The sequence below is a fragment of the Cydia splendana genome, chromosome 8, assembly GCF_910591565.1.
Source record: "Cydia splendana chromosome 8, ilCydSple1.2, whole genome shotgun sequence".
In the NCBI taxonomy this organism is placed as follows: domain Eukaryota; kingdom Metazoa; phylum Arthropoda; class Insecta; order Lepidoptera; family Tortricidae; genus Cydia; species Cydia splendana.
The window spans coordinates 17,621,218-17,647,445 of NC_085967.1; the positions used below are offsets into that span (position 1 = coordinate 17,621,218).

A 26,228-nucleotide genomic window follows, 5' to 3' on the forward strand; every position below is an offset into this window, starting at 1 on the left:
GTCAGTGGTCGGTAAAACTCAAAAATGTCTACTCGCGGGTACCTAATATTGCGTTATCCTACACAGTTAACAATTCGTGCGCAGAAAACAAATGAATAGTATTCGCGTCTTCGAATTTTTCGATAGCGATGTGGATATCAGAGGACATGGTTTTATCTGTCAGATTACACCAAAATCTACTACGAAACTTACACATAGTGAACTAAGTATATAAATAAACCAAGTCCTTGACAGACACCAATAGATACAATACCGACATTTAAAGAAAATTCATACAGAATGCCCTAATACTTTACCTTTCACTCATCGGCAATATTTACAATCACAGTACTTAAATACTAGTCATTTAAATTTCGCCTCGTTACGCCGATTACCTACACAAAAAAATGGGTCAAAACTTTACTCGTGGTAAACCATTGTTACTTCACATTTATTCAATTGATTGCTAATTTAATAATAGAAAAAAGTTTTATCGAGCCGTAAAAGAAAAACAGCATACACAGATCAGTCTTAAATTAAATGTCTGGTGGATGCGAAAAGATCTAAAATTGTGGTAAACTGATGCACCATAGTAGGGTGCCAAATCAGGTGATAGGTTAGTTTCCGTTCCAGTCATCTCGGATATAACATCATACTGAACACACTGATACCAAATGTACCCATATCCGAGATGACTTGAGCGAAAATAGTTTTCTAGAAGACTTTTTAGACAAAATACCAATGTACTACCATGAGTAAAGTTCGGTCACTAAATTCATGTCTAATTTACTCGGCTGAAATATTGGTTTATGTATATCTTATCATCAAATTCCTTTCAAATCTTATTTATACCCAAAATCGATTTAGCATGGTGAGCCGTATATAATACTGTGGCTCATATTCACCTAGGATGATTGTATTTTATCACTTAAAACTATAAAATGTATTAAGGTTTGTTTTATTTGTTTTCAAAATATACAATTTGTTTTAAATTTATAAAGACGTTATGTTGTAAATTGTTTCATATCGAACATTAATTAACCCATTTCACTGATATAACAGTACAAATGTTTTTTTTTACCGCGACAAACGTTAGTAGGTACGCTGTAGTTTTAAGCAAAAATATTACGCAATCTCGATTATTTAAACCCATGCGTCGCTTATTGAAATGTATCGCCTATGTTACGGTTATTATATAACAAAGAGTGAGGCGGATTGGGCTTACTATTACAGATGAAGTGCATAATATTTTGCCATCGTATATTCTCATTCTCGGAAACGATCGTATTTGTCATGCTACTTCAGTCAACCTCAGTACTTTTTGTACTGAGACTGACTGAAATAGCATGCGTTTCCGTAAAAATACGATGGTAAAAGATTATGTACTTAGAGCATTTAATAACTGGAGTCGCCTTAAAGAGCTTACCCCTCTGCCGAAAACCTTGCACAATTGTGCAAACTTTTGTATCGACTGACATGGCTATTTGTACGTTACGTAGAAATCATGTAGAAATAGCAGTACATTTGACGTCCCCTCCCCCGCAAAAATCGGCAGACTGTTTTATGCAGAAAATGACAGCCATGACGACTCCAGTTACTAAATGCTCTAAGGTTATGTACTACATCTGTAAGAAAATATTATAAGCTAACGCTACGTACACTCGGCACCATAAACGATGCAGGTGTACAGTCAACGGTAAAAATATGGATGTAGACAACTTACTCAAAAATATGTCCCATAGTTCTTAATTCACTGACATAAGAGCTATGGGACATATTTTTGAAATGATTTGTACACCCATATTTTTACCGTTGACTGTACACTGAGCGTCAATAGTATCTGAATACAACAGACATTTTCATACTTTAGTGCGTCCGAAACGCACGCGTCGTCGGGATGGCAGGGCCACTATTGATATTCAGCATAAATAACAAAATATCCCGATTGACATTCTAAACATTCCTTACAAACACAATCAATTATAGCAATAATGTTTGACATAATAGTCCACATACGTCAAAACGAATACAACTAAAGTAGAGAACCTACATAATTATTTACCACTAAAGTTAACTTAAAGGTATGAAATTTCTCCACCTTACAGTGAAAACTGCATACATCGATGGATAAAATTTCATGTCTTTAAATTTATTAAATTAATTTACAAATATTTTATACAATTAATCGGGTTGCCTGCTTATACTAAACAATGAACATGTCAAAGTTTGTGATCGTTGTGGGTTCCAAATTCACTGACATTGACAGTTGAAAATATTGAAAATACCAGATTTCATTTTCATTCGCAACAATTTTCAGTTTGACCGTAATGTAAGTGAAAGCTAGATCACTTCACTTTTTCAAAAACGACCACTAACCCTGACAGGACCTTGACGCTACTCAAATAGAAGCAACTCAAGTTTAATAAAATTGATATTGAATCAACAAGAATAAAAAGTATATTGCAACTACAACGATTTGATTTAGCTATAAATACATCTTGTGATTGTGATACTTCCTCAGTTTTGCTTCATTACTTCTTACCGATTACATTCCTTATTTTATTCGCGAAGTGCTGTCAAGTAACAATCGGATCGCAAATATCTGAACATGCGTTTATGTGTTGAATAATATCAAGAGTGGTGGTTCGATGTTACTTGATTGCATGAGCGCCGTAATAACTTTTGTTGTTGTAAATAAATAAACAATTTCACCGAGATCAATTGAGCACACAACCATTATACGATAGAACTTCTCGCCAAGTGCCAAATTCGTTTGTCAAACTATACTACGGCGCTCAAACAGTACTAACGCTGTTCCGCGTAAATCCGTCACACATACTCATAGCAGTTCTATCAACTCTTATCAACTTCTCAACTACTGATAGTGGTCTAAGTAGGTTGCGATGAACCACTCAGTCAATTTTCCACCGGCGCATGGCTATCCAGAAGCTATTAGCTACGTGCAAATGTACGAGTTTGAAGCGTCATGGCACTCCTTACTTATTGAACAGTTGACAGATGTCCACTAATGTGACAATTTAAGCAAACAGTTTTTTTTTTCCCTAACATTCTGCGTCTACGCTTTTACCTCCCTCGCATTTCGTATATAGAGACCTCTTAAGTAGATCTATTAGATCTATTACACCTACGGCTAACCCATGATCTCCCTCTGCTGGTCTAGGTGGAGAGGTAGAGACGGTGGTAGTCGATGGCGCCGAAGGCGGCTTTGCATTAAAATTCATTATTTTGCCATGACATGCGCCGTGTACGCTTTTAGTCGTCTAATACTTCGCACGTAGCTAAGACATCTGTATAGATCTGCTACACCTACAGCCTTGCCTAACCCATGATCCCCCGCTGGTCTAGGTGGAGAGGTAGAGGCGGTGGTAGTCGTTGGCGCCGAAGGCCGCGTTGCACTTGGGGCACTTGCGCTGGCGCGTCTCGTAGCGCGTGCGCAGGCAGTCCCAGCAGAACACGTGGAAGCATTTCGTTAACACTGCGTCCTTGCGTTTCACCTGGAGGAAGGAGATTACGGATTTTGTATAAATAAAATAAACAGTTTCAAACCATCTGGACGACATTTTAGTAACAATTTAAATGTTGCCCAACGAAAAAGAACAAAAATGCCTAGATTCTGCTGCATGGTGATATTGATAAATCAACTAGACTCCGACTACGCTAAGTTTACACTAACTTAGCAATGATAATGCATACTTAATCCTTTGACCGGCAAAGACGTCAACTGACGCGCGCAGCTACAGCCCAATATCAACCTTTCAGTCGTGGCATTCAAAGGGTTAAGCTTTGGTTTCCTAGGAAAGCGGTGCCGTCATATAGCGGCCGTCATGTAGCGGACGCAAAAAGACGGCCGTCTTTACGGTGACGACATGTGGAAAGTTCCACGGCGTCATTACACACCGTCAGTCACCAACGTCAAACGAAACGTATCCAGAAGAGAAAATGGACGACCTTGATTTAGCTTTGATAATTTACTTGGAGGATGAACTATCCATCAGAAGAGGAAAATAATCGTAGTACGGAAGATCATTTATTCAAATCTCGTGGTACAGAAGGTGCATTTGAGATTTTAGTAGAAATGACTTCACCGTATTGACGTAACACTTATCACGAAAACTTAGCGTGGTCCGATTCCACGTGAATCAATTTAGGAAAAGGATGGTAGATGTTTGACTGTTTAGTGTTGTCGTCTATAATGTTTACAGTATAAATAATCTCTGTTAATGTACCTTGCAAGAAGGGCAGGTGAGCGTCTCCTTGTACTCTCGTATCTCCTCGAGCAGCACCTCGTCCATGCTGCTGCCGGCCTGCTCCATTTTTTTCATGCGTTCCGCCTTGCGCCGCAGTACCGCTAGCTCCTCCTTTAAACATTTTAATAGAAAGGGCTTTAGGAGGACCTATTAAATTACGGGTGTAACAGATCACTATTGGAACGCTACCATATTTTTACAAATGTGGTGAAAATAGGATACAAAATAACACGAAAAATGTGATAGACTTAAATTGGCGATATCAATGATTTAGGCATATAAGATCAGTTGTGACTCACATGTAATCTCTTAGTTTTGTATGCCTCCGCTTCCAGCGCGCTCGTTTTCTCCGCGACCACCTGCTGAGCTTCCTTCATCTGTGCGTGGTATTTCTCTGTAACAACCACATTCAAGAATTAAAGAATATCATTTCAACGTGACAATCTTAATACCAATCGTAACTTTTTTATGCATTATTATTTCAAAAACGTTAACGATTGTTATATTTTATTTATTTATTTCGACCTGACTGGGAGTAACTCGGACGATAGACAATGCGGCAGGAGAGCGTTAAAAAAAATTAAACGCAATGTGTCCCGATTTCCCGAAACACGCAGAAATATACTTTGAATGTTACATCAAAGTCGTGAGCCTGACAAAATTTCGACACAGAGACAGTTTCACCTTTTCTCTCGCGAGAAAGTCGTGTTACCGACTATAGTGTACGTTAATAGTTAGGAATTTGCTTAGTATTAGCACAGTGTAAAAAGTAACAGTGGACCGACCTTTTAATGATTGCGTAAATGCCGACACCGCACAAGAACACTGTAGGGTTGTCACAGACACAACTGCCCAAAAATTACAAACAATTCATATAAGTCACGCTAGCCCTGTAAGTAGTACCGACCTACTAACAGTGGCGACATATGCAGCTCATGTGCGCGGGACCTACCCCTCGCACCCCGCACGATTGCTTCGTCGAATAACTGTATTGCATTGTTTTATAGACTGTGGTATGTATTACCGAGATGCAACTTCAGATCGGCGGCGGACTGCGCGGACTCGATGGCCTTCCGTTTGTGCATCTCCATGGCCTGCTGCCGGAGGAGGAGCTCCTTCTCGACGGCGGACAGCGTGGTCTGCAGTAGCCGCTCCTTCTCTTCCAGTCGTCGCGCTACTGCGCCCATCGAATCTATCTGCTGGTCCCGAGTCACCACCTGGAGAAAATGCAACATTGTTTTTTTTTTTGACCAATCGAAAGTAATGCCAAAGAGAAAATCAACGTACTGACTAGGTGACTACACTACTATTCAATATACTCTATGGTAGTGACTTATCAGAAGCTCAAAACAGTGGCAGAGAGAAGAACGGAATGGCGATTACTCCACCGAGAAGAGCCAGACCCTTAAGAATAATTATGATGATGATGATGAATCGAAAGTAAAGTAAGAACGCCGGTTGCAGCTTTTAGTTTTGATTTTACTAGGCGAATGAACAACGAACTTAGAGTGGTATTCCACCTATCCAATTTCTTTGTCCATCAAATAAATATTGGGGACATCTTACACAGATCGACCTAGCCCCAAACTAAGCATAACCTGTACTTTGGGTACTAGGCGACGATATAAACATACTTATATAGATAAATACATACTTATATACATAGAAAACAACCATGGCTCAGGAACAAATATCTGTGTTCATCACACAAATAAATGCCCTTACCGGGATTTGAACCCAGGACCATTGGCTTCGCAGGCAGGGTCACTAACCCACTAGGCCAGACCGGTTGTCAATGTGTATTGTGTCTCACATTTTGCTTTAATGAGAGTGAGATGCACTGACATTGGACAAAGAAATTGGACAGGTGAAACCACCCTTAACCACTAACTTTTAACAACTTGCAACCGCAAGAGCATGTTTGTAGGTTTAAAATGTTTGTTAGACACTATTATGATTATTGTTGGCATAAGTTTCATGATACTGTCATATAGCAGTGACATTAAAATGAGCGTCGAAGACGCTTGAAGTCACTGCCTTGGCGGTTATAGGCCCTGGGGGCCCCACTATACAAACCAAACGTCATTTGACTTTAAAAATCTGAACGAAATATGGTTGAATTTCTTTTGTTTTGAGTTCGAACAAAAGAAAAGAAATGCAACTGTCCCAATTGAAAATGGTTTAAATTGCGTTGAAGTAATCAATACTATGAGTAGGACCGTGGGCCTGACGAGGTTAAGCGCTTTGGGGAATGTTTATTGAGCTGATGTGTAAAGCAGGGATCAGAACCAGGTTTTTGCAAAAACTTCGAGTTAACCATATATTTCGAATTATTTTATAGTCGAAATGTAGGATTGCCTAATTAGAAATGAAATATAATTCTTTTATATAATTTATTACGAAACCGGAATTATTAACAAAGAACGAAAAAATACCGGTTTCGTTCCCATATAAAAAAATACCGGTATTCGATCCGTGGTTTAAAGAGTGCCTACCTTTTCTTGCAGCAACTGTTTCTCCTCCCGCAGCAACTTGTGCAGCGAGTTGGCCTTGATCCGCTCCGACATGAGCTTGAAGTTCGCGTCGTCCTTCTCTCTCAACTGCTGGATGAGGCGCGAGTTCTGCTCCTGCATGTCTTCGAACGCTTGCCCGGTCACCTCCATCTCGTTTAGTAACGCTTCTTCCTCCTGAAGAAATTGAATGAAGGTTAATGAATGACGATGTGATCGTCAATTGTTTTGGCGCTTGTACAAGGCATGCACCAGTGGCGTAGCGTGAACTATTCTAGCCGAGGGCGAAGTCGCATCTGCGAGGCCCTTTTGTTTCACAGTGCCCGAAGGGGCCTCGCGCGAGGCCCTCTTTTGCCCACGCCTAGCTACGCCACTGGCATGCACTACCAGTCAAAAGTTTAAAGGCCTGTGCACACCGGCTGCGTGTGCGTGACGTGCACGTGCGCGTGCGGCGTTGTAGTATACAGATCCTTATGACAGACGGCACACCGCTTGCGTGACGTGTGCGTGAGCGGCTCCAACATTAAAGCGCACGCACACGCGCACGTTACGCACACGCAAGCCGGTGTGGCTCGGCCTTAAGTTCGCTCTGTCATTATGACTGATTAGAACTGAGATGCTGCTTTACGGTGTTCACACCGACGCTGTTGGTCCTTCAAGTGATTCCAACCCGTTATGCCTATAAGATATTAAGGAACGAGCTGTTTAGAAATATTCGCAAATTGCGTCGAATAATCAAACACCTCTGGAAATAGTAACAGAATAGATCAGCTGGAAACAAATTCCGAGATCAGCGCTGCAAAAAAATCATAGCAGAAAAGTACTTTGTACCAAAAACATAAACTTTTGACCGGGAGTGTCGGTAGCTTGCGCAGTGGCGCAGTTTATATGTCTCTTGTAAAGAAGGTAGACAAAGAAGTGTGAGAGTACAGTTACTTGAACGTGAGTGAAGTGAGTAAAGCATGTAAGGTTAGGATGGTATTCCACGCATCCAATTTCTTTGTCCAATGTGTATTGCGTCTCACATTTTGCTTAATGAAAGAGTGAGACGCAATGACATTGGACAGGTGGAAAACCACCCTTACCAGCCTGTGGCACAGAATAAATAATAGTACTGCCGTACAGAAAGGAAACTTCCTACAAAACCGAAGTTTGACAGCAGTTCAGGGTCGAATCATGCTGTCCCTTTCTAATATCTGGCACTATCCCTTTCGGCTATTTAGGGTTGTCAAAATTCAAGCCATTATCTTATCTGTGGTCGTGCACGCAAAGGGACGTCAAGTTGTGTCAACCCTAATAATTGCTTGGAGCAATGCTGAGCCGAGCGGAGCCGAGTTTGGCCGAAGTCAGGAGTTTCGCACCCCTGCCTGTGGGTTTAAATATTTACAAGTACCTGTGAGCCGGCGAAGGGTCGGGAGAAGTGCAGCGGGTCGGCGTTGGGGCGCGCGCACGACAGCTGCTTCTGCAGCTCGTACTTCTGCTCCTCCAGCTGCTTGATTTTGCGAAGCGCGTCTTCATCTGCCAGTCGCCGCTCTCGCTTGCTTTCCTAAACAAAAAATATTCGATTCGATAAAATATCAAAAAATTTAATTCTCATTTCACAGTGCCGTCTTAGGATCTAAAACGGACTGCGGATAGGTTATACGTTGTTTTTTTTTTCGAAGATGACCCTGATATACAGTACATGACCCTGATGGCGCCGAATTCGAAAAGTTAGAATTGTAGTAGCATTTTATTTGTAAAGAACAAAAAATTACATGGGTGTCATTTTCAAGGTTTTCGGGTAAAAAATCTTCTTTCGATTATGATTGGATACGTATTTAACTTTAATAATTTAATACCTGCATCATCTTGGTCTTCTGGCAGTGGTCCTCTAACTCCTGGCGCGCCTTGCGCTCGGCCGCCATGAGCTGCACCTTGTCGCGTTGCTCCTTGCTCACGCCTTTGTACATTGTCTAATAGGAGCCTTTAGCTCGCAATTATCTTGTTAGAAATTACTAACAAATAACAATGATATGCGTGATCCTGAACACGCACTGCTGTCCGCTCAGAGCTTAGCTAGCTGCAACCTGAACTCACAGCTCCTTAAATTTATTTATTTTTCTTCATGTTTCCTGCCAACTATTTCGTCGAATAATAGAAAAAAATGTCTATAGTAGTACCTGCATCATCTTGGTCTTCTGGCGGTGGTCCTCTAACTCCTGGCGCGCCTTGCGCTCGGCCGCCATGAGCTGCACCTTGTCGCGTTGCTCCTTGCTCACGCCTTTGTACATGTCTAGTAGGAGCTTCAACTCTTTCTGCTCGTTCACTGCTTTCCTGCAAACATTTTTAAACAATAAGGAGATATTTTGGATTATGGAGACGTTGTGTATGGGCCTTGCATAAGAAAAAGAACAGAACGAGCGATTCAACGTGTACAGAATTCATGCATACGTTTCTGTCAAGATATTCCTCGCCGCTCACATATTAGCCCTTACCTTAATAAAGCGGGTAAACTGAATATGTCACACAGACGAATATTAAAGCTTGCGTCAATGGTATTTACGCTTAAACAATCCGGTATTCCACCCTATCTCGCGCGTAAACTTGAATGGAAGCCTAACCGAAATTTGAAAGATTTGCGTGAGCAACAAGAGCGTATCTCCCTCCCACTACTCCGGCTTCAGTCATTTAGAGACAGTTTTCGCTATGCTGCGTCTAAATGCTGGAACAATTTGCCGCCACCAGTAGTTAACAGTAAGTCCCTGGCGGTTTTCAAACTACGTTGCAAGGCTTATTTACTGGACCTCCAAAATAATGTAACATACACTTTTGGTTGAGTGACCTGCTCTATAGATATTTAATTTTAGTAAAGTTAGCACTTTTTTATCCACTGCGCATTGTTCGGTTTTGCTATCTTATCCTATATGTAATAAATAGTATAAATGTTTCTACTGTCCTTAGCTAGATACAAATACAGCGGTGGCAGAATAACAGCGTCCGTTGCTGCAAGTCTTTAGGGCCGCTGTGCCCCGAAGCCTTTTGGCACAGACATAAGCTGAGCCACTTTCCATTTCAATTAGTTTGTAAGCATTATCGTGTACTTTTATTATGTACCTATGTTCAAACTTCTTGAATAAACGTCTTTTATTTATTTATTATATTTACCGTTCAAGATACACAAGAAAATCTCCAAAAAATGGGAATTCAATTTTAATCTGATAGGCAATAAAGTTGATTTTGCTTTATTTGCAAAATATAAAAATGCGTTAAAAGCGATGTCGTTATACACGGTTTTGATTGTATGTAAAAAATATCAAAACTAACCCCATTACCTAAAGTTTAGATTCCTCTCTGAATTGGGCGTTCGGACGAGAATTGTTTTCATAAAAGCAGATGCCTAGGCGAATTATTGATAGATATTAGGTTGGCTAAAGCTACTGTCGGGGTCCTTTATGATGGAAAGTCCTAAGGATTGGATAGGTGGAATATATACTTTCCACCTATCCAATTCTTTGTCCAATGTGCATTGCGTTTCACTCTCTTATTAGGCAAAAGGTGAGACACGAATACACATTGGACCAGATGGAATACCACCCTAAGTGATGCTAGTGGTTGAGGAATGTTACTTGAGCTGCTGCTTGAGGTCCTTGATGAGCAGGTCCTGCTCCTGCAGGCGGGCCCGCGAGTGGTCCTTGGCGGCCGCAGACTTGGCCTCCGCCGCGCCCGCCGGCACCCCCGCCGTCGCCGCCTCCTCGCCCTGGCAAAAGGGAACGTGCTTTTATTTCATTACACTTATTTTACGTGCCTCTGCACAGTGCACAGCCATAACACTAGGCCATACGAAGGACCTGTATCCTTTCTCAGTAAGATCAATTTTGAATGACAAATTTGCAGTTGGCTTTATTTAGAGATTGCCATATACAGGTTGATTTTGTTATCTCTGCTGACCAAACTCTGAGGGGTGAATATGTAGGTCATATTGTACAACTTTTATTATGGGGCCAACCCCGAAATTATTAAACAATCTACTATCTTACATTAAATTTCGGTGAATAAGAGTCAATGATTTCTATAAAATAGCTGAATTTGTGTTCGCGATTACAGGGTTGGCCCCATAGTAAAAGTTGTTCAGTATGACCTACATATTCACCCCTCAGGGTTTGGTCAGCGATAGCAAAGTCATCCTGTATTAATTTATCAGGTTAGTATTTGGTATATAGAAACTTTATTTCCGGAATGAATGTACTATAATAATAGCGTCGTACCTCTGGATCGGGCTCCTCCTTCTTGACGGCGAGCGGTTTCTCGTCGTGCGTGTCCGACGTCGTGCTCGGCCGCGCGCCCGCCTCCTCCAACTCTTTACGCACCTAAATAGACACTCTTATTAGTAAACAGAATCGCTAATCTTGTTAATCCAAAAGAAGTACTTAGAAGATTAGATGCCTCATTTCTTAATTGATAAACGCTATATCAAACTAAACACTCGACTCGAAATATTGGACTTGAATATATACAGGGTGGAAAAATCGAGTGCCACATGGATGGCAACTACCTTAAATATTGTAAATAGCACATTTTGTGTAAAGGAGACTTTCCTTTGTTTTTAAAAACAATAAATTCTGCATTTAAGGATTTATGAAAAATCGCTTGCCTCCGTCGGGACTCGAACCGGTCAAATGTGACAAAAAATCAAATTTAAAAGGTAATTGTTAGTTTTCATGGCCTTCCGTTATTCTGATTGTATTTGTTATTTAGAGAAAAATGAACCTTATCAGTAAACCTTTCAATCTGCATCATAAAATACGGCACGTTATTTTTTGTCACATTTGACCGGTTCGAGTCCCGACTGAGGCAAGCGATTTTTCATAAATCCTTAAATGCAGAATTTATTGTTTTTAAAAACAAAGGAAAGTCTCCTTTACACAAAATGTGTTATTTACAATATTTAAGGTAGTTGCCATCCATGTGGCACTCGATTTTTCCACACTGTATATGTCGCAGTCAAAAGTGTGGTCAAAAGAACTTTTAACCGACAAAAACAGGCAAAACTGCTTTTGACTGAGCATGTTGGTCAAAAGTAGTTTTACCTGAAAATCATTGGTTAATAGTAATTATGACTGTTACTATCAGTCAAAAGTACTCGCAGAAATAGGTAGGTTAGGGTTATTTTTTTTTTGCTAAGCCCTAAATACGAACCTGCTGCCAGAAATAGGTATGATTTTCAGGTAAAACTACTTTTGACCAACATGCTCAGTCAAAAGCAGTTTTGCCTGTTTTTGTCGGTTAAAAGTTCTTTTGACCAGTTCACACTTTTGACTGCAACATATATACTTATGGATCACCAGGGCTATGACCAACTGATCACCAATTACAAATAACAAAGAAAAATATATTGTGACAATCATATACAAATTCCAGTACAGTCAACTGTAAAAATATGGGTGTACAAATCATCTCAAAAATATGTCCCGTAACTCTTGTCAGTGAATTAAGAACTATGGGACATATTTTTGAGTAAGTTGTCTACACCCAGTTGACTGGACCATATGCAGTGAGCTCAAAACCTATGTCTTAAAATATACCCTTTTCAATGAGCTCCTTACTTGAATGTTAAAATTATGCACATTTTCATCCTCTATGCAATTTATTCAGTAAGTTGTTAGAAACATACCTTATTCAACTCTTGACTAGTATCCTTATATTTCCGCTTGTACCGATGCACCTCCCCCTTCAGCTGCTGGTTGTGATTCTGCAGCGACGTGATGAGATGCCTCATCTCCCTGTTGATCGGGCCAGTCTGTTCGTTCGCTGCTAAGTTCTGCTCGAACTCTATGCGGAGCATCTCGTACTCTTTCCGCAGTTGTCCGAGAACATCTTCTAATTGGATCATCTCAGCTCTGAGAGCTTTTTGTCTGGCTAGCTCTTCACTCTGAAATATTTCGAGAATTACTCAACTTATCAGTATTTAATGATTACATAACATTGAATCGCAAAACATGGTGACAGAATATAATTAATGTCTTAGCTAATTTAGATGGTTCATCAAGTAGTTTCACTCTAAATGCTCTTGTAGGTGTGTGTAGGTATCTTGTATATGGGTAGTACGGGTTTAGTCTCAGTCTAGTGGGTGACTAAACCTAGTTTCAGTATTTCATTTAGACTCAGGGATACAGGCATCACGCAGCATGAACCTTCAATCCTATCAAAGTCCATCACAATGTACTAAATACCTCACATTTAAAACTATGACATGCAGTCTTATATTGACGACCGGTCTGGTCTAGTGGATAGTGACCCTGTCTGCTAAGCCGATGGTCCTGGGTTCGAATCCCAGTAAGGGCATTTATTTGTGTGATGAACACTAATATTTGTTCCTGAGTCATGGTTGTTTTCTATGTATATAAGTATGTATTTATCTATACAAGTATGTATATCGTCGCCTAGTACCCATAGTACAAGCTTTGCTTAGTTTGGGGCTAGGTTTGATCTGTGTAAGATGTCCCCTAATATTTATTTATATTATTTATTTATTTATATTCCTATTGTTGAGTTTTCTTATCTTCTTGTGCTTCTGTTCTGTAAGCAAATCAAGACTCGCAAAAATAGCTTAGTAATACCGCCTGGACCGATACTAACTCCAAAAATTTGACTGTTTCCCGGCGGGTGTCCCTATATATCATCAATAGCGTCGTGACCATCAACTAGGAACGTACCTCCATCATCTCTATCTGGCGCATGTGCAGGTTCTTGGCGTTCTGCAGCTGCAGCCGCGTGTCGTCGAGCGCGGTCTTCATCTGCATGGACTCGTTGTACAGCACCGAGAACTGGCTCTGAAGACACTTGTACTCCGTTGTCTCCACTATCACCGATTCTGGCAGTTGTCGGATCTGACCAGAAGAGTACATCGTTATATGGAGCAAGCTTGAACTGTAGGTAGCAGCATAGAAGCTTTAAATGACAAAAAACCGCCTTAAACAACAAGGCAACAACTTAAAGAGAGACTGAAGCCCTCTTAGGCGTATACGTGCAATGAGTCTGGCCAACTTTAATGTAACAGTGCAAAAGAGTCTTTAAGACCAAGTTCGGCCTGGCCAGCCACATTAGAGCCCATAACAGGCGTGATCCATAATTTCTGGGGTCGCCGTCATATAAATCGATGAGGATTAGTCCTCCTCATCGATTTATATGGTAGGTATATAGATATCTACCTACTACATAGCGTATCTCTATATTTTATTGAACGAACGTAAGCGAAGGTCTCCGTGTCAGCTTGGGCAGAAATGCTTTCGCATGTCCGGATGTTCTCCTCTACAGGTCGCAATTCTCAACCGATTCACGTGAAATTTTGAGAGCAGGTTAATTAATTTATTTTGTTGAAGTTTTGTAGCTCGATGGTATAGCGCGCACTCTAATTGACATCCAAGGTAAAATTACTATACTCACGTCCATTTTCAGCTTTTCAACCTCTTTCAATGCATCCCTATGTTACCTGTGTAATCGATACAGTTAGGCCAGCTGATTATTAGCCAACTCCCTTCGCTCCTCCAGCTCAGCAGATATCCTCAAGTTTGGCGGCTGTTATGGTGGAAACGCCCCAGCCAGCCCTGTCTTATCACAAATATGACAGTTCAAAATACTCACATCCATATTCAGCTTCTCAACCTCCTTCAACGCATCCCTGTGTTGCCTGTGTAGACGGTCCAACTCCGCCAACCGATTATTGGTCAACTCCCTTTGCTCCTCCAGCTCAGCAGATATCCTCAAGTTTGGCGGCTGTTATGGTGGAAACGCCCCAGCCAGCCCTGTCTTATCACAAATAGGGCAGTTCAAAATACTCACATCCATATTCAGCTTCTCAACCTCCTTCAACGCATCCCTGTGTTGCCTGTGTAGACGGTCCAACTCCGCCAACCGATTATTGGTCAACTCCCTTTGCTCCTCCAGCTCAGCAGATATCCTCAAGTTTGGCGGCTGTTATGGTGGAAACGCCCCAGCCAGCCCTGTCTTATCACAAATAGGGCAGTTCAAAATACTCACATCCATTTTCAGCTTCTCAACTTCCTTCAACGCATCCCTATGTTGCCTGTGTAAGCGATCCAGTTCTGCCAGCCGATTATTAGCCAATTCTCTTTGCTCCTCTAACTCAGCAGCGACGTCCTCGAGCTTGGCGGCGGCCACGGTGGACACGGCGGGCGCGGGCGCGGCGGTGGGCGGCGCGCCGGCCTGGTGGTAGCTCTTCAGCTTCTCGATGGCCTCGGCCAGGTGGTTCTCTAGCTTGTCGTTGCGGGACCGGATCTGACGAACACATTGGATGTGATGAGAACGTCTGAATAGTTAATTTCTTTACAAAAAATTGAACTTATTGAATTATGGTTTGGTCCAGGTCTCATTTCAAACACAAACAGAGAGTATGATATACTGTCTTTACGGTATTACTAGCACCCAAAAGCAAGGGATGAGTATAATTTTCCTGGTTCTTACTGACTAACAAGTTGTGTTTGCCAGACTATGTATAAATGTTTTATTATTTAATAATTTCAAAGGTTTATTTTTGGTTGCCAATTATTATTATAGCTTTATTTATCCGTACCGCTTAGACATTTGAAATATTTATATAGTAGTTGATATAAATATTATTGAATGGCCACTATACGGTAGAAAGCCTCCTCCATCTTATTCCATGTTTGTCTTTCTTGGGCTGTGGTCATCCAATTTTAACCAGCTGTATTACCTACCTTTAACAACTCGTACTGGAGATCATCAATCTGGTTCTTCAGCTCTGCATTCTCTGTATCCCGACTATTGACAGCGTCTTGTAGTTGAGCGACTCGGAGCGTCATGGCGTGGTGTTTCTCATGTAGGGCGGTGCACTGCGCCTGCAGGCGGCGGCTTTCTGCCGTCACCTCGGCGTTGGTCGCGCGGATGGTTTCGTCCAGGGTTGGGGCGCCCTCTGTACACACAATATTTATTGGATTAAGCAAGAAATATTGGAGGACAGACCTCACGGAAGGGCAGAGCGAGCGTGATATCTTTATTTGATAAAGACTGAACAATTACTCAAGTTTGAGTTACACAGAGGCCTTTGCTCAGTGCAAATAAATGTTAAAAGGCTGATCGTAAAATTCCTGTGAAATGTTTTGACGTTAGTTACATTAAACAAATAGATAGGTAGGATAGGTTTGTTTAGTTGACAAAATATAACTTGCGTTGATTCATCATACGGGTTGTTCTGGAACAACTGATTTATGCTTATTAAGTATTCTTTGAACAAAGCAAATTATACCTAGCATCCTAGAAATTTGCCATGATATAAAGACATAACCTTGGATAACGTATTGAAATTGTTTAAACTAATCATAGAAAAGAGACTGAACGGACAGAGTATAAACCTATAAACATACATAATTGATAGTTATTTCATCAACACATATGCATTTACTAACAGGTTTTACTAGTTTAATTTAACAATGAATTAAATGCTTGCTAAGCAGGTAATATAAACAAACTTCAAGTTATAACCAGTGAGTGAGTTATGAAATTTTCCTACACTCAAGCACCTTCTATTAGCTGTACTATAAATACAGAATACAGCAAACAACATACCCTCGGCTTCTCCTTTAATAGCCCTCCAGATCTTCTCATTCCTCTGTTGCAGCCGATCGAACGCCTGCAGAACCTTGGCTACCGCTCGCTTGCTCACTTGCACCCGGTTAGCCAACTGGGCGTCCAGTTCCTCCTTGTCCCAAGTTGATAATTGCATGAGGAATGATGTTGTAGCTTCATTTTCATCTGGAATTGACAATGTTGATGTTGATAAAGTATACACAATTTTTAATATAAGATAGCAACATGTTTTTGTGACTATTTAATTAACTAATGCGACAGTAAGACTAAGCGTAAGCTGAGACACAGGCGACGCAGTTCACGCAGTGCAGAGCAAATTTTGTAAAGTATGTAATGTCATTGTGTTGCAGTGCGTAGCTAAAGGATGTTCTAAATCTGCTCTGCACTGTGTCATGAACTGCGTATGGCCTGGCGCCTGGTACTCAGCATTAGCTCGGCCTAAGGGCTGTTGGCAAATGAGGAAGATGAATACTATTGTATATAAGTATGTATTTATCTATTTAAGTATGTATATCGTCGCCTAGCACCCATAGTACAAGCTTTGCTTAGTTTGGGGCTAGGTTGATCTGTGTAAGATGTCCCCAATTTTTTTTTTAATTTATTTATTGAAAATGGGGTATTTAAATTACCATGTACATCTATTCTGTAAAGATAGCATGTACCACTGTGCTCATATGAACATTAATATACATGGTAATACTAAATCTATATTCAATAGTATTTATAGTGTAAATGTGAATGTTAGCTTGATATTTACTTTTATTTTCTGACTCATCAGCAGTCTCCGCATCAAATCTCTGCAGCAGCACCCTGATGTCTTCATTCAGCAAGTTCCAGTATCGGTTGACAACACACAGCACCGCATCATCCTGAGTTTGTCGCTTCTCTAGCTGTTCAATCCGAGCCCGCAATTCTGCTTCACACCTATGGCGCTGTTCTATTCTCTGTGAATATTCAAAGTACATTGAAATAACTGTAAATAAAAATGATAATATTAATAAATGAACAGCATTATAATTATATAGATTGTGATAGAATCAAATTAGACCATTTTCCTCTATTGATGTTACTAATGTAAAAGTGTTGACACATTTGGTTCATAACCATGTTTATTTCTATTGCACTACCTATTTGGCAGAATTTTATGTCAATATTAAGAGCAGTTGACTCATATTTTGTGTTTAATTGCTGTATTTCTTATTTCAGATGATCTATTAGCCTTTATTTCATTAAACATCAGTAAAACTCTGTATGAATAGGCAAAGTGTTTGTTGAATATTGCATTGTCAATCAGCTGATTGTGTCATTGTTTCATCTAATTTGTGAGCATTTGGCTATTAGTTAACAAGACAATAGGATGATACATTACCTGAGCTAACTTTTTATTCTGAAATTGAAGGACTTTGATGTCCATTTCCTCCAGAGTGGACACTGGCCCAATGAGGTGAGGTTCAAAATGAACCTTCTTGATCGGGGGCTGGCCACTGCCGTTGCCCCCATCATCTGCTCCACGCTTAGACATCCTGAACTAAAACATAAGTACAAGAAATTATGCTTTCAAGTATGTTTAATTAAGAAAGTTTAGCATCAAACTATTGATCTATATTATTCGACCAAATCACGAGTACACGGATTACTTTCTATTGTTACATGGATACATGCAATCGTGATTTGACTGGGTTATGCATACCTGCTTGTCAATATTGACAGTCTGGAAATAGTAGCTTTAATTGGATTGTTCTTTCTCATTAGATACTGAATTTCGAATAGCTATTAAAATACCTATCATTGTGGTAAATATGATGTTAATTGAGCTTATTTGAGTATAAAAAACTGGTTGACCGTCCGCAACCACCTCTTCACCCAAACGAAGACGTCTTTACAGTAATGTTGCCAAGGTAAAAAAAAAACATGGTGCTGTTTTTTACATTTAACTGTTACATAAAAACGCTAAAAATCAGTTTCTTTTAGCATTTAAATTGCCGGTTCATATGATATTTCGGACGCGGTAAATACACTGTAATTTTTAATCCACGAATATCTCAAGGGAATTACAGTCTGACAAAAAAGAGTAGAAATTAAAAAGTGGCAGCACTGTAGTGTCGTCCCTTTCAAACCAATCTATATAAGAAAGGGATACACTACACTACAGTGTTGCCACTTTTTAATTTCTACTCTTCTTCAGACTGTAAGGTGGCAATAGAAATTGTAACGAAAGTGCTGCCATCTATACGATATCATGAGACATTTTCAATGCCGCTGTTTTTTAAATAATTTCACAAGCACCGCGATAGCATTAGTAACTTTAAATGAGAAATAACTTAACTTGTTACGGTTTATAACACACAAAATAAACGGGATTTACACTCAGAGTCAATGCCTGGGTCTACAGAACTACAGATGACGTCGTACACTGCCTACGCGTCACATTGTATGGGAATACAGGAACTTTTCTAAAGAATTAGACGCTGTTTCTAGCGTACGGCATCGGCATGGACCGGAGACCAAGTTATTAACGAAGAAGGATGGATGTAGGTAATGGATAGTTAGTACATAGTAATATTATAATGGGTGTTCAAAAAACCACCAATGATACATAAACATTTTCTTGTGTATAATAAAAAACTAAAAGGCATATTGAAAATTAACACTAATAACTTATAAATAATAGAATACATAATTTTCTCTCTAAAAATGCATACAAAATTACCCCTTATTTCATAAGTGATCTATATACTAATTGATCTTGAAACATTTTAAGGAACACACTATATTTTTTATCATGGAATGACTTGATATTCAAATTTGGTTTAATCACATCAGCTTTTCCCCCCATGTTTTGGATGGCTTCTTCCATATTCTTGAAATACTTGGAAGCACAGGCCCCTAGGATTGCAGCACCAACTAGAACGGAGTCCTTTTCATGTGGCTTCATAATGGGTAACCCTGTGGTATCAGCTTGTATCTGAACGAAGAGTGGGTCTTTTGTTATACCCCCACAGATAAGCAACGATTTAAATGAATCATATCCAGCCAGCACTAATGCATCAATGATGTGTCTTGTGCCATACTGAAAAAAAATTATAAAATTATCCTTAGAATTAGATTGTAAGCTTAGTTGCCATTTGAGGGCATTGAGTCAGGGTAAAGAGAATTAGCTATAGCTTCCAAAAATAGTCCTTATCTATTTGAGGGCTAGTCAGTTTTTAGGACATGTGCACACTAGCGCCACTGTCAGTAAATGGAGGTTGCAAGAAATGTAGGATGTGTAGGATCCTTTCTGTGCCTATGCGGACACATGTACTTTTAGATCAATATGAACAGTATAAAAATGGAAATACTTACAGAAAGACCTTGTAAAGTGGCAAGATACAACACAGCCAAGTTCTCTTCACTCTTAGTTATGGAAAGGCCACTTATCATACCCTTCATAAGTGAATCAGCCAAGGGTGACCGGTTACCATGAAAGTCTGGCCACACATGGAAGTCTTTTGTCAGCAAACTGATATTAGAGAGCCCTTGATTCTTTGCCATTTTTGTCATTATGTCTCTTAAATGGTTGCGAACTCTGGAATAAACAGAAAAAAAAAATTAATAAAATATAAAATATATATTATATAAGAGGTAGGGTCATGCATATTAAACTGAAAACAATACATACTCTCCTGCAGAGTGTTTTTTAAGCAGCTCAATGCCTGCAGGATGGCTAGAAATGATATGATCCAGCAACATCCCTGATGCACTCTGCCCGGCTTCATTCAACCACATGTTAGGGACCATGGCACTGAAGTACGGACCCCACACTCCGTGCACCATCACAGCCTTTTTGTTCACAGCCATGTGACATGTAGAAGTGCCACAGATCAGTCCAAGGCGGGAAGACATGTCTTTATCTATACCTTCACCATCTGTTCCAATCATTCCTAAGCCACCAGCATGTGCGTCAATAATGGATGTTGCTACGGGTGTATTTGGCAATAAGCCCAAGGTTTTAGAAACTTCAGGTGAGAGCCCTCCACAATGCTCACCAGGCATTAGAACTTTGTTACCAATCTTTTTAAAATCCCCCTCAATCAAATCTTCCAATCCTACTTTCTTTAAGTAATCTACATTCCAACCCTGTTTACCATCAACAGAACACTCATAATTCCATTTACAGACTAAGGAACACAGTGATCTGCTTAGAGATCCTGTGGCTTTCCATGTAAGAAAGTCTGGCAGGTCAAAAAAGTAACCAAACTCAGACCAGTTGCTTGAATGTTTTTTTAACCACAAAAGTTTTGGGATTTCCATTTCTAAGCTGACTTTTCCTCCAACATATTTCAGTATTTCATGATTTGTGCTGTTTATGAAGTCCGCTTCGGCCTGTGCCCTGTGGTCCATCCACATTATTATGTTTTGCTCATTATTGTAAGAATCACTCACTGCTAATGGGTTGAATTGATTATCTAGGGCTACTAGCGAGCATGTTGCATCAAATCCAATTCCTTTTATACTTATTGGATCCACTCCCTGGACAACATTCTGAAAAAATACAAATTCTATCAATAACACTAGTGGCAATTGTAGTGGGAGGATACATAAGAACCACAAAACAAGAGTGTGGCATGCTCATTCTTTCTTCCGTGATAAGAACTATCTTTAGATAGAGGGTAGGTATGTCAGCTACCGTCCACAGGTTCACAGTTAAGAAGGTCCCAGATAAGCCCATCCTTTTTATTACCTTGGGAATAGTGGGAATACACATTGAAAGAACAGAGCCTCACACATGTAATTTTGCCCGCAGCGAGATTAGTTCACAGGATGCCAGATGCCACTGCATATACATATACAAAATAGATGAGAGAGAGAGATAAAATAACTGAAACTAACCTTGATGACATATTCACAGCAATTCCATATGTCATTAGAGGACTGCTCATAGAAGTCCACCTTTGGTTTCCAGGTTTGAATTTCCTTTACTGAAGTGGAACAGACATGTCCTTTCTGATCGACAAGGGCTGCCCTTACGCTGCCAGATCCCACGTCGACACCAATAAAATAAACATCTTTTTCCATTTTCTAGGAAACTTAAGTTTAATATACTCGAATATGGCACTTAGCAATCGTTAAAAAAGATATTTGAATTGTGGAATTGATCGCAAATGTTACTTGGAGTGCTATTACAGACATGCAAGATGCAGAGTAATAAAATAATTGAGATAACAATGTGATTATACTCGACCTTACCGATAACTGGTTTACTATTAAGTAATAAAAACACTCGGGGTCTAAGAGATAACCTTGTTTACTCTCCATTCACTTTGTTATCTACAGAATGGCAATGGTTTAAACAAAAAAAAATGGATTAAATAAATTAAGTTTTAAGAAAGCATGTTGTTCTTGCATAGATTTCTGTGTGGTACAATATATTATTATATTTTTACAGAAATAACGTAGGTTTTAGCTGGTTTTAGTTTAAATAACAACTTTGCCGCCGAGGATTCTAACTATTCTAAGGGACTTGACATTAAATAAAGCTGTCAAGACGAGTGAAAAAAAAAGCTCAAAAAGTTAATAAATGAAATGTACTCTACGTTTGTTAAGTTAAAGTTAAATTTCGCTTGGCAAGAAGGAAGAATTAAACGTGCAAGCATGCAAGGTTTCCTTTCTAAATGTTGCTATTCAGGAAAAATTAAGCTTTATTAGAAGTTATTATTATAACATGTATAAGCAAATCTTGTCAGTAGATAAAGGCGCGAAATTAAAATTTTCTATGGGACGATATCCTTTCGCGCCTACATTTTTCAAATTTGCCGCCTTTTTCTACTGACAAGATCTGCTTGACCCAGTATATTTAGGATGAAATTTAAAAATATTTTTTATTCTAATAAATATCGTAGAATTCATTAAATGATTTATACATTTTACTGTAGTGGCGACATAATTCATAGATTTATGCACAACGCAAAAACAATCTACGAACGAAGTGACATAAATTTGATTGAATAAATACTTCCTGTGGCTCAAACAAACCAATTTGAATACATAAACATAACCTAACCTAAAACGTCAAGCGTTTTGAGAACCTAAACTAAAGGAAAGAAACTTAGTAAATTTAAAATAATTTTAGCTAAATTAATGTAAAGCTATTTTCCAAAATGGTGCGCTTTAAGAATAGGTTAGTATAATATAAAATAAATGATGTTGGCGATTTTTTATGCATCATAAAAACTAGCATTTAATGCTAAATTGCTCATTTAATTTATGATTTTCAGATACATCACAGTAGAGATATCTAGTCCCATGGTGCCAGACAACAAACCTTTGAGTTTAAAATCCAGAATATTCCATGAAACTGTGCTCAACAAAATTCAACAATTACACGGAGATTTTGGTGTTGCTGCTATAAGAATTGGATTCTTGACAAAATATTGTAATGAAAATACAAGGATAGCCATATTACGCTCCAGACATGGTCCTCATATATTTGTCACCAGTAGCATACCATTTATAACTAAAATAGGAAACCTAGATGTGACTTTGAGGACACTACATGTAGGAGCAACATTGAAACATTGTTTCAAGTTTATTCAAAGGCACCAGAGAGCATACTTAGATACAAAGTGGATGTCTTTAAAATCAGACGAGGAAAGGAAACAACTGGAAGCAGCTGTGATGGATTTTACAAAAACCGATGTAGCAGTGAATATAGACAATTTAACATAAAAAGTTCATTTTATTGAAGATCTATTCTATTTATATCTAGATCTATCTATCTATACATAATTCATACATACATGTATTATAAAACACCTATAAAATGCAAATGAAAATGTTGTTTGATATGTATGTGCATTGTAACAACAACACCATCAAGATTTAACAGAAGTATGTGTAGGTATTTATATTATACTTACCTAAGTGTATATATCAACATAAAATGGTTACACATCATGTACAGAATGATAAGATTGAATTTTTAATATGAAGATGTTTTTGTTTAGTGAACTTTGAAGTTGAACCATTAAACAAATAAATATAAATATTGTATAAAAACTTATAAACTAAAAGTATCTAACTATTCTAAATTAATAAAAATAAAACATCCCTAAACCAATAAAAAATCACCCTTCGGCAAGGTCCCGTAGACGCTGGCAGCATTACCACGCTGAATTGCAATGCTTATGCGCTGTTAGGTCCATCCACATTGCATATGGCTTTACATGCTTAATTCTAATTAATGCTAAAAAGAAAATAAGGGCGTTTGCCCTGCTATTTACAACTCCCAAATTTTACTTTTAACCAGACATTTGTAAATATAATTTTTTCCTCAAAGTATGATTAACAATAGGTGCTTGTTCAATACCTCTCAAAGTGCAAATTGTAACAACCTTGTCATTAACCATAGTGAATAAATCCAAGAAATGTTCCCTTTTACCCCTAGCATTAATGATCCCACATAAAATTTGGATGAACAATGACCCTGCTCTAGGATGCCTAAAAGCAGCAAATTCTGGTGCTGTAGCCCAGCAAACTAAGAAGTCTGTCTTTCTCATGTTATGAGGGCTGTCAGCAACTAATGGTGATGTGGCATCAACAACTTGACAAGCCTGCAGGATTAGCACCTTCGGTTTGCCTCTTAAAGATTGCTTGTCATCCACTAAACTTTGAATATAATCCACTTTTATTGGTATGGAATCTGCTGCGTACACACAACCTCTAATGCCATGTGACAGTATACAAAGCATAAACACACTATCTTCAGCTGAGACTTTCTTCAACACTTCTTGTATGAAAGCTATCATCTCATTACTGTTAAGATTGTCTCTGGTAATAATATCAAAGTTCAAGCCACGCATAGTCTTCTCCAACATAATTTTATCTTTTGTTGAACCATCACGTCTTGGTAATGCATTCTCATTTCCATATTCCATGCTTTCTTTAGATGGATAGAACACTTCTTGGTTTATTATGCAGCATATACCCACTCTTTTCTCATTTGAAATCTTATACCTGTCATTCAAATTTATTGAAGGTTGTCTATCCGACTTCAGATCAATAGGTATATCTTCCAAATGCAGCTTTTCAATCAGACTGAAAACTTCGTTGAAGTCACAAGTTTCTGTGTTATTATCTTCTTTTATATTTAAATTACCGTTGAAAGATTTCTCAACACTAGTTGAGGGAGATTCCAGTTTCACATTCATCTTGCTTTCTGTATTTCTCAATACAGTTGCATATTTTTTTAATTCAGGTTCCCTATCAATTATTTTCGCAAGTTGTTCAATCTTACACTGACTGCTAGCATAATTTCTATCATTATTTAGCAGCTTCAAAGTTATAAACTTCTGACTCATCAGTTGCAGTAGGACTAGTTCACAAGTATCATACTGCAATACATTCATATCAAACGAAGCCAAAGTCTTTTTAAAGTTTTCAAATGTATTGGCGGTCATATTTTCACATATATGGTATAAAACTTTTTTCATTGGATTGATGTGGGAACTATCTTCATTTGTTGAGTAAAGTCTTTTTATTGCGGGGACATGCAAGCCCAGTTTCCTGATGACGTTGTATAATTGGCACACAGCTAGGGCTTCTAAGAAATGCTGACGCCAAGTAGGTCGTCCTTGAGCGCTTAAAGCCCAATCAAACAATAAATTCAGGTGACTTCCCTCAATGTCTCTAGAAATTCGTTGTAGTATAATAAGACGATCCAACGCTGTATCAGGTACATCATAGAGAAGGAACACGAGTGAAATTAAGTCGTAAACTTCCAATTCCTTTTCTATTCTGGATATCACTTCTAGGTTTATTGAGTTCAGGATTTTATCACTAAGTGTATTCTCTTCAACTTGCACACTTGCGGCGTCAGCACACATCATCTTTAATAATTGTGGCGCACGAGTCTCTTTTTGTTTTTTAGCAATTATTAAAAAAAATACTTACATTACAAAAGAATGAAAGTTATGCTTTGTGTTGTGTCAAAATAGGGAATTCCCTCAATCCCTCTTCAAATTCTCAACCAAAGAGTTTCTCAACATCAACTTCCATCCTTGTCATTTGTCAAACCTAGGTGATATTTAAGACACTTTTTTAACCGTGTCATATTATATGTTGAAAAATGAAACATTTTGACATATTGAGGTCCGGTTCCGGTCCTGTGTCACTGTCAAGCAAGAATTCTTTTCTTGTTATTCTTTAGATTCTATAAAATTTATAAAGTAAATATATGTAATCAAAGTGGTAGCAGATTATATAAAAATATATGTAGTCGCAAATACTATTCATATGCAATATACTTGTGATATTTGGTATTGAAAAGTGTTTAGATATGTCTATAACTCGTTCTGAAGTTTTGCGACTGTATAAGAACTTAGTTTTGTATTCTAAATCCCTAACACTTACGGACCCCGTATACTTTAAGAAAAGAATAACTTCAGAATTTAAACGCAACAAATCACTGACGGATTCTAAAGATATATCATTTGCATATGAGGTAAAATTTTGTAATATATTTTAGGTTATTTTTTATAAAAGTAGCTAAATATTTCTTATGACAAATACCTTTCATAATATAACAGTTACACCGAGAGTCTGTCTCGACCCAGAGTTAATTTGAATGAACCGGCTATGGTGACCGCAATCAGGCCGTACGCTTGTTTGCCACCATTGTATAAAAATGTGTACAAATCAAATATACGAAATCGTTCCACAGACCGTTAGTCCGCTTCTATTTTCATAGCGTGATTAATTTGATACTTCATGTCCTAAAATGTTTTTTATTCCTTTCAGAAAGGAGCTGCATTGCTACGCAAAGGATCAGTAGTTTAAAATGTTAAGGCCAAATCTATTCTTCAAAACTTCCCAGCTCTTTGGGCAT

General features: G+C 38.8%; 4 protein-coding genes across 4 annotated transcripts; 1 reads left to right on the plus strand and 3 right to left on the minus strand.

Moving 5' to 3' along the window:
• Positions 1 to 1,778: 1,778 nt before the first annotated feature.
• On the minus strand, positions 1,779 to 18,257 carry LOC134792940 (E3 ubiquitin-protein ligase Bre1). Its single transcript, XM_063764414.1, has 17 exons — positions 18,054 to 18,257; positions 17,733 to 17,891; positions 17,121 to 17,307; positions 16,343 to 16,528; positions 15,475 to 15,689; positions 14,777 to 15,034; positions 13,453 to 13,626; positions 12,411 to 12,668; positions 11,005 to 11,106; positions 10,366 to 10,496; positions 8,920 to 9,073; positions 8,151 to 8,303; positions 6,743 to 6,934; positions 5,272 to 5,464; positions 4,547 to 4,641; positions 4,227 to 4,358; positions 1,779 to 3,494 (listed from the first exon to the last, which is right to left on the minus strand). The coding sequence occupies exons 2-17, from the start codon at positions 17,883 to 17,885 to the stop codon at positions 3,342 to 3,344; spliced, it is 2,736 nt and encodes a 911-aa protein (XP_063620484.1). The 5' UTR covers positions 17,886 to 17,891; positions 18,054 to 18,257; the 3' UTR covers positions 1,779 to 3,341.
• A 715-nt stretch (positions 18,258 to 18,972) lies between these two features.
• Positions 18,973 to 21,627, minus strand: LOC134792941 (FGGY carbohydrate kinase domain-containing protein). Its single transcript, XM_063764416.1, has 4 exons — positions 21,236 to 21,627; positions 20,025 to 20,887; positions 19,709 to 19,931; positions 18,973 to 19,433 (listed from the first exon to the last, which is right to left on the minus strand). The coding sequence occupies exons 1-4, from the start codon at positions 21,419 to 21,421 to the stop codon at positions 19,077 to 19,079; spliced, it is 1,629 nt and encodes a 542-aa protein (XP_063620486.1). The 5' UTR covers positions 21,422 to 21,627; the 3' UTR covers positions 18,973 to 19,076.
• A 758-nt stretch (positions 21,628 to 22,385) lies between these two features.
• Positions 22,386 to 23,074, plus strand: LOC134792943 (ribonuclease P/MRP protein subunit POP5). The gene is made up of 2 exons (XM_063764418.1): positions 22,386 to 22,523; positions 22,621 to 23,074. The coding sequence occupies exons 1-2, from the start codon at positions 22,504 to 22,506 to the stop codon at positions 23,069 to 23,071; spliced, it is 471 nt and encodes a 156-aa protein (XP_063620488.1). The 5' UTR covers positions 22,386 to 22,503; the 3' UTR covers positions 23,072 to 23,074.
• A 462-nt stretch (positions 23,075 to 23,536) lies between these two features.
• Positions 23,537 to 25,317, minus strand: LOC134792942 (caspase-8). The gene has a single exon (XM_063764417.1). It carries the CDS (start codon positions 25,228 to 25,230, stop codon positions 23,644 to 23,646), a length of 1,587 nt encoding a protein of 528 aa, XP_063620487.1. The 5' UTR covers positions 25,231 to 25,317; the 3' UTR covers positions 23,537 to 23,643.
• Between the last annotated feature and the right edge of the window lie 911 nt (positions 25,318 to 26,228).

What these genes read in the sequence shown, in the direction of transcription:
- LOC134792940 (XM_063764414.1), bottom strand. Translation starts at nt 17,885, where the DNA reads ATGTCTAAGCGTGGAGCAGATGATGGGGGCAACGGCAGTGGCCAGCCC. An exon ending in GCCAGATAGAGATGATGGAG is followed by an intron (nt 12,669 to 13,452) that starts GTACGTTCCTAG and finishes GAAATATTTCAG; the next exon opens with AGTGAAGAGCTAGCCAGACA. An exon ending in CGATCTGAAGTTGCATCTCG is followed by an intron (nt 4,642 to 5,271) that starts GTAATACATACC and finishes TGGTTGTTACAG; the next exon opens with AGAAATACCACGCACAGATG.
- LOC134792941 (XM_063764416.1), bottom strand. Translation starts at nt 21,421, where the DNA reads ATGGAAAAAGATGTTTATTTTATTGGTGTCGACGTGGGATCTGGCAGC. An exon ending in GCTGTGAATATGTCATCAAG is followed by an intron (nt 20,888 to 21,235) that starts GTTAGTTTCAGT and finishes GTATTTTTTCAG; the next exon opens with AATGTTGTCCAGGGAGTGGA. An exon ending in CCACTTTACAAGGTCTTTCT is followed by an intron (nt 19,434 to 19,708) that starts GTAAGTATTTCC and finishes ATTTTTTTTCAG; the next exon opens with TATGGCACAAGACACATCAT.
- LOC134792943 (XM_063764418.1), top strand. Translation starts at nt 22,504, where the DNA reads ATGGTGCGCTTTAAGAATAG. An exon ending in ATGGTGCGCTTTAAGAATAG is followed by an intron (nt 22,524 to 22,620) that starts GTTAGTATAATA and finishes TATGATTTTCAG; the next exon opens with ATACATCACAGTAGAGATAT.
- LOC134792942 (XM_063764417.1), bottom strand. Translation starts at nt 25,230, where the DNA reads ATGATGTGTGCTGACGCCGCAAGTGTGCAAGTTGAAGAGAATACACTT.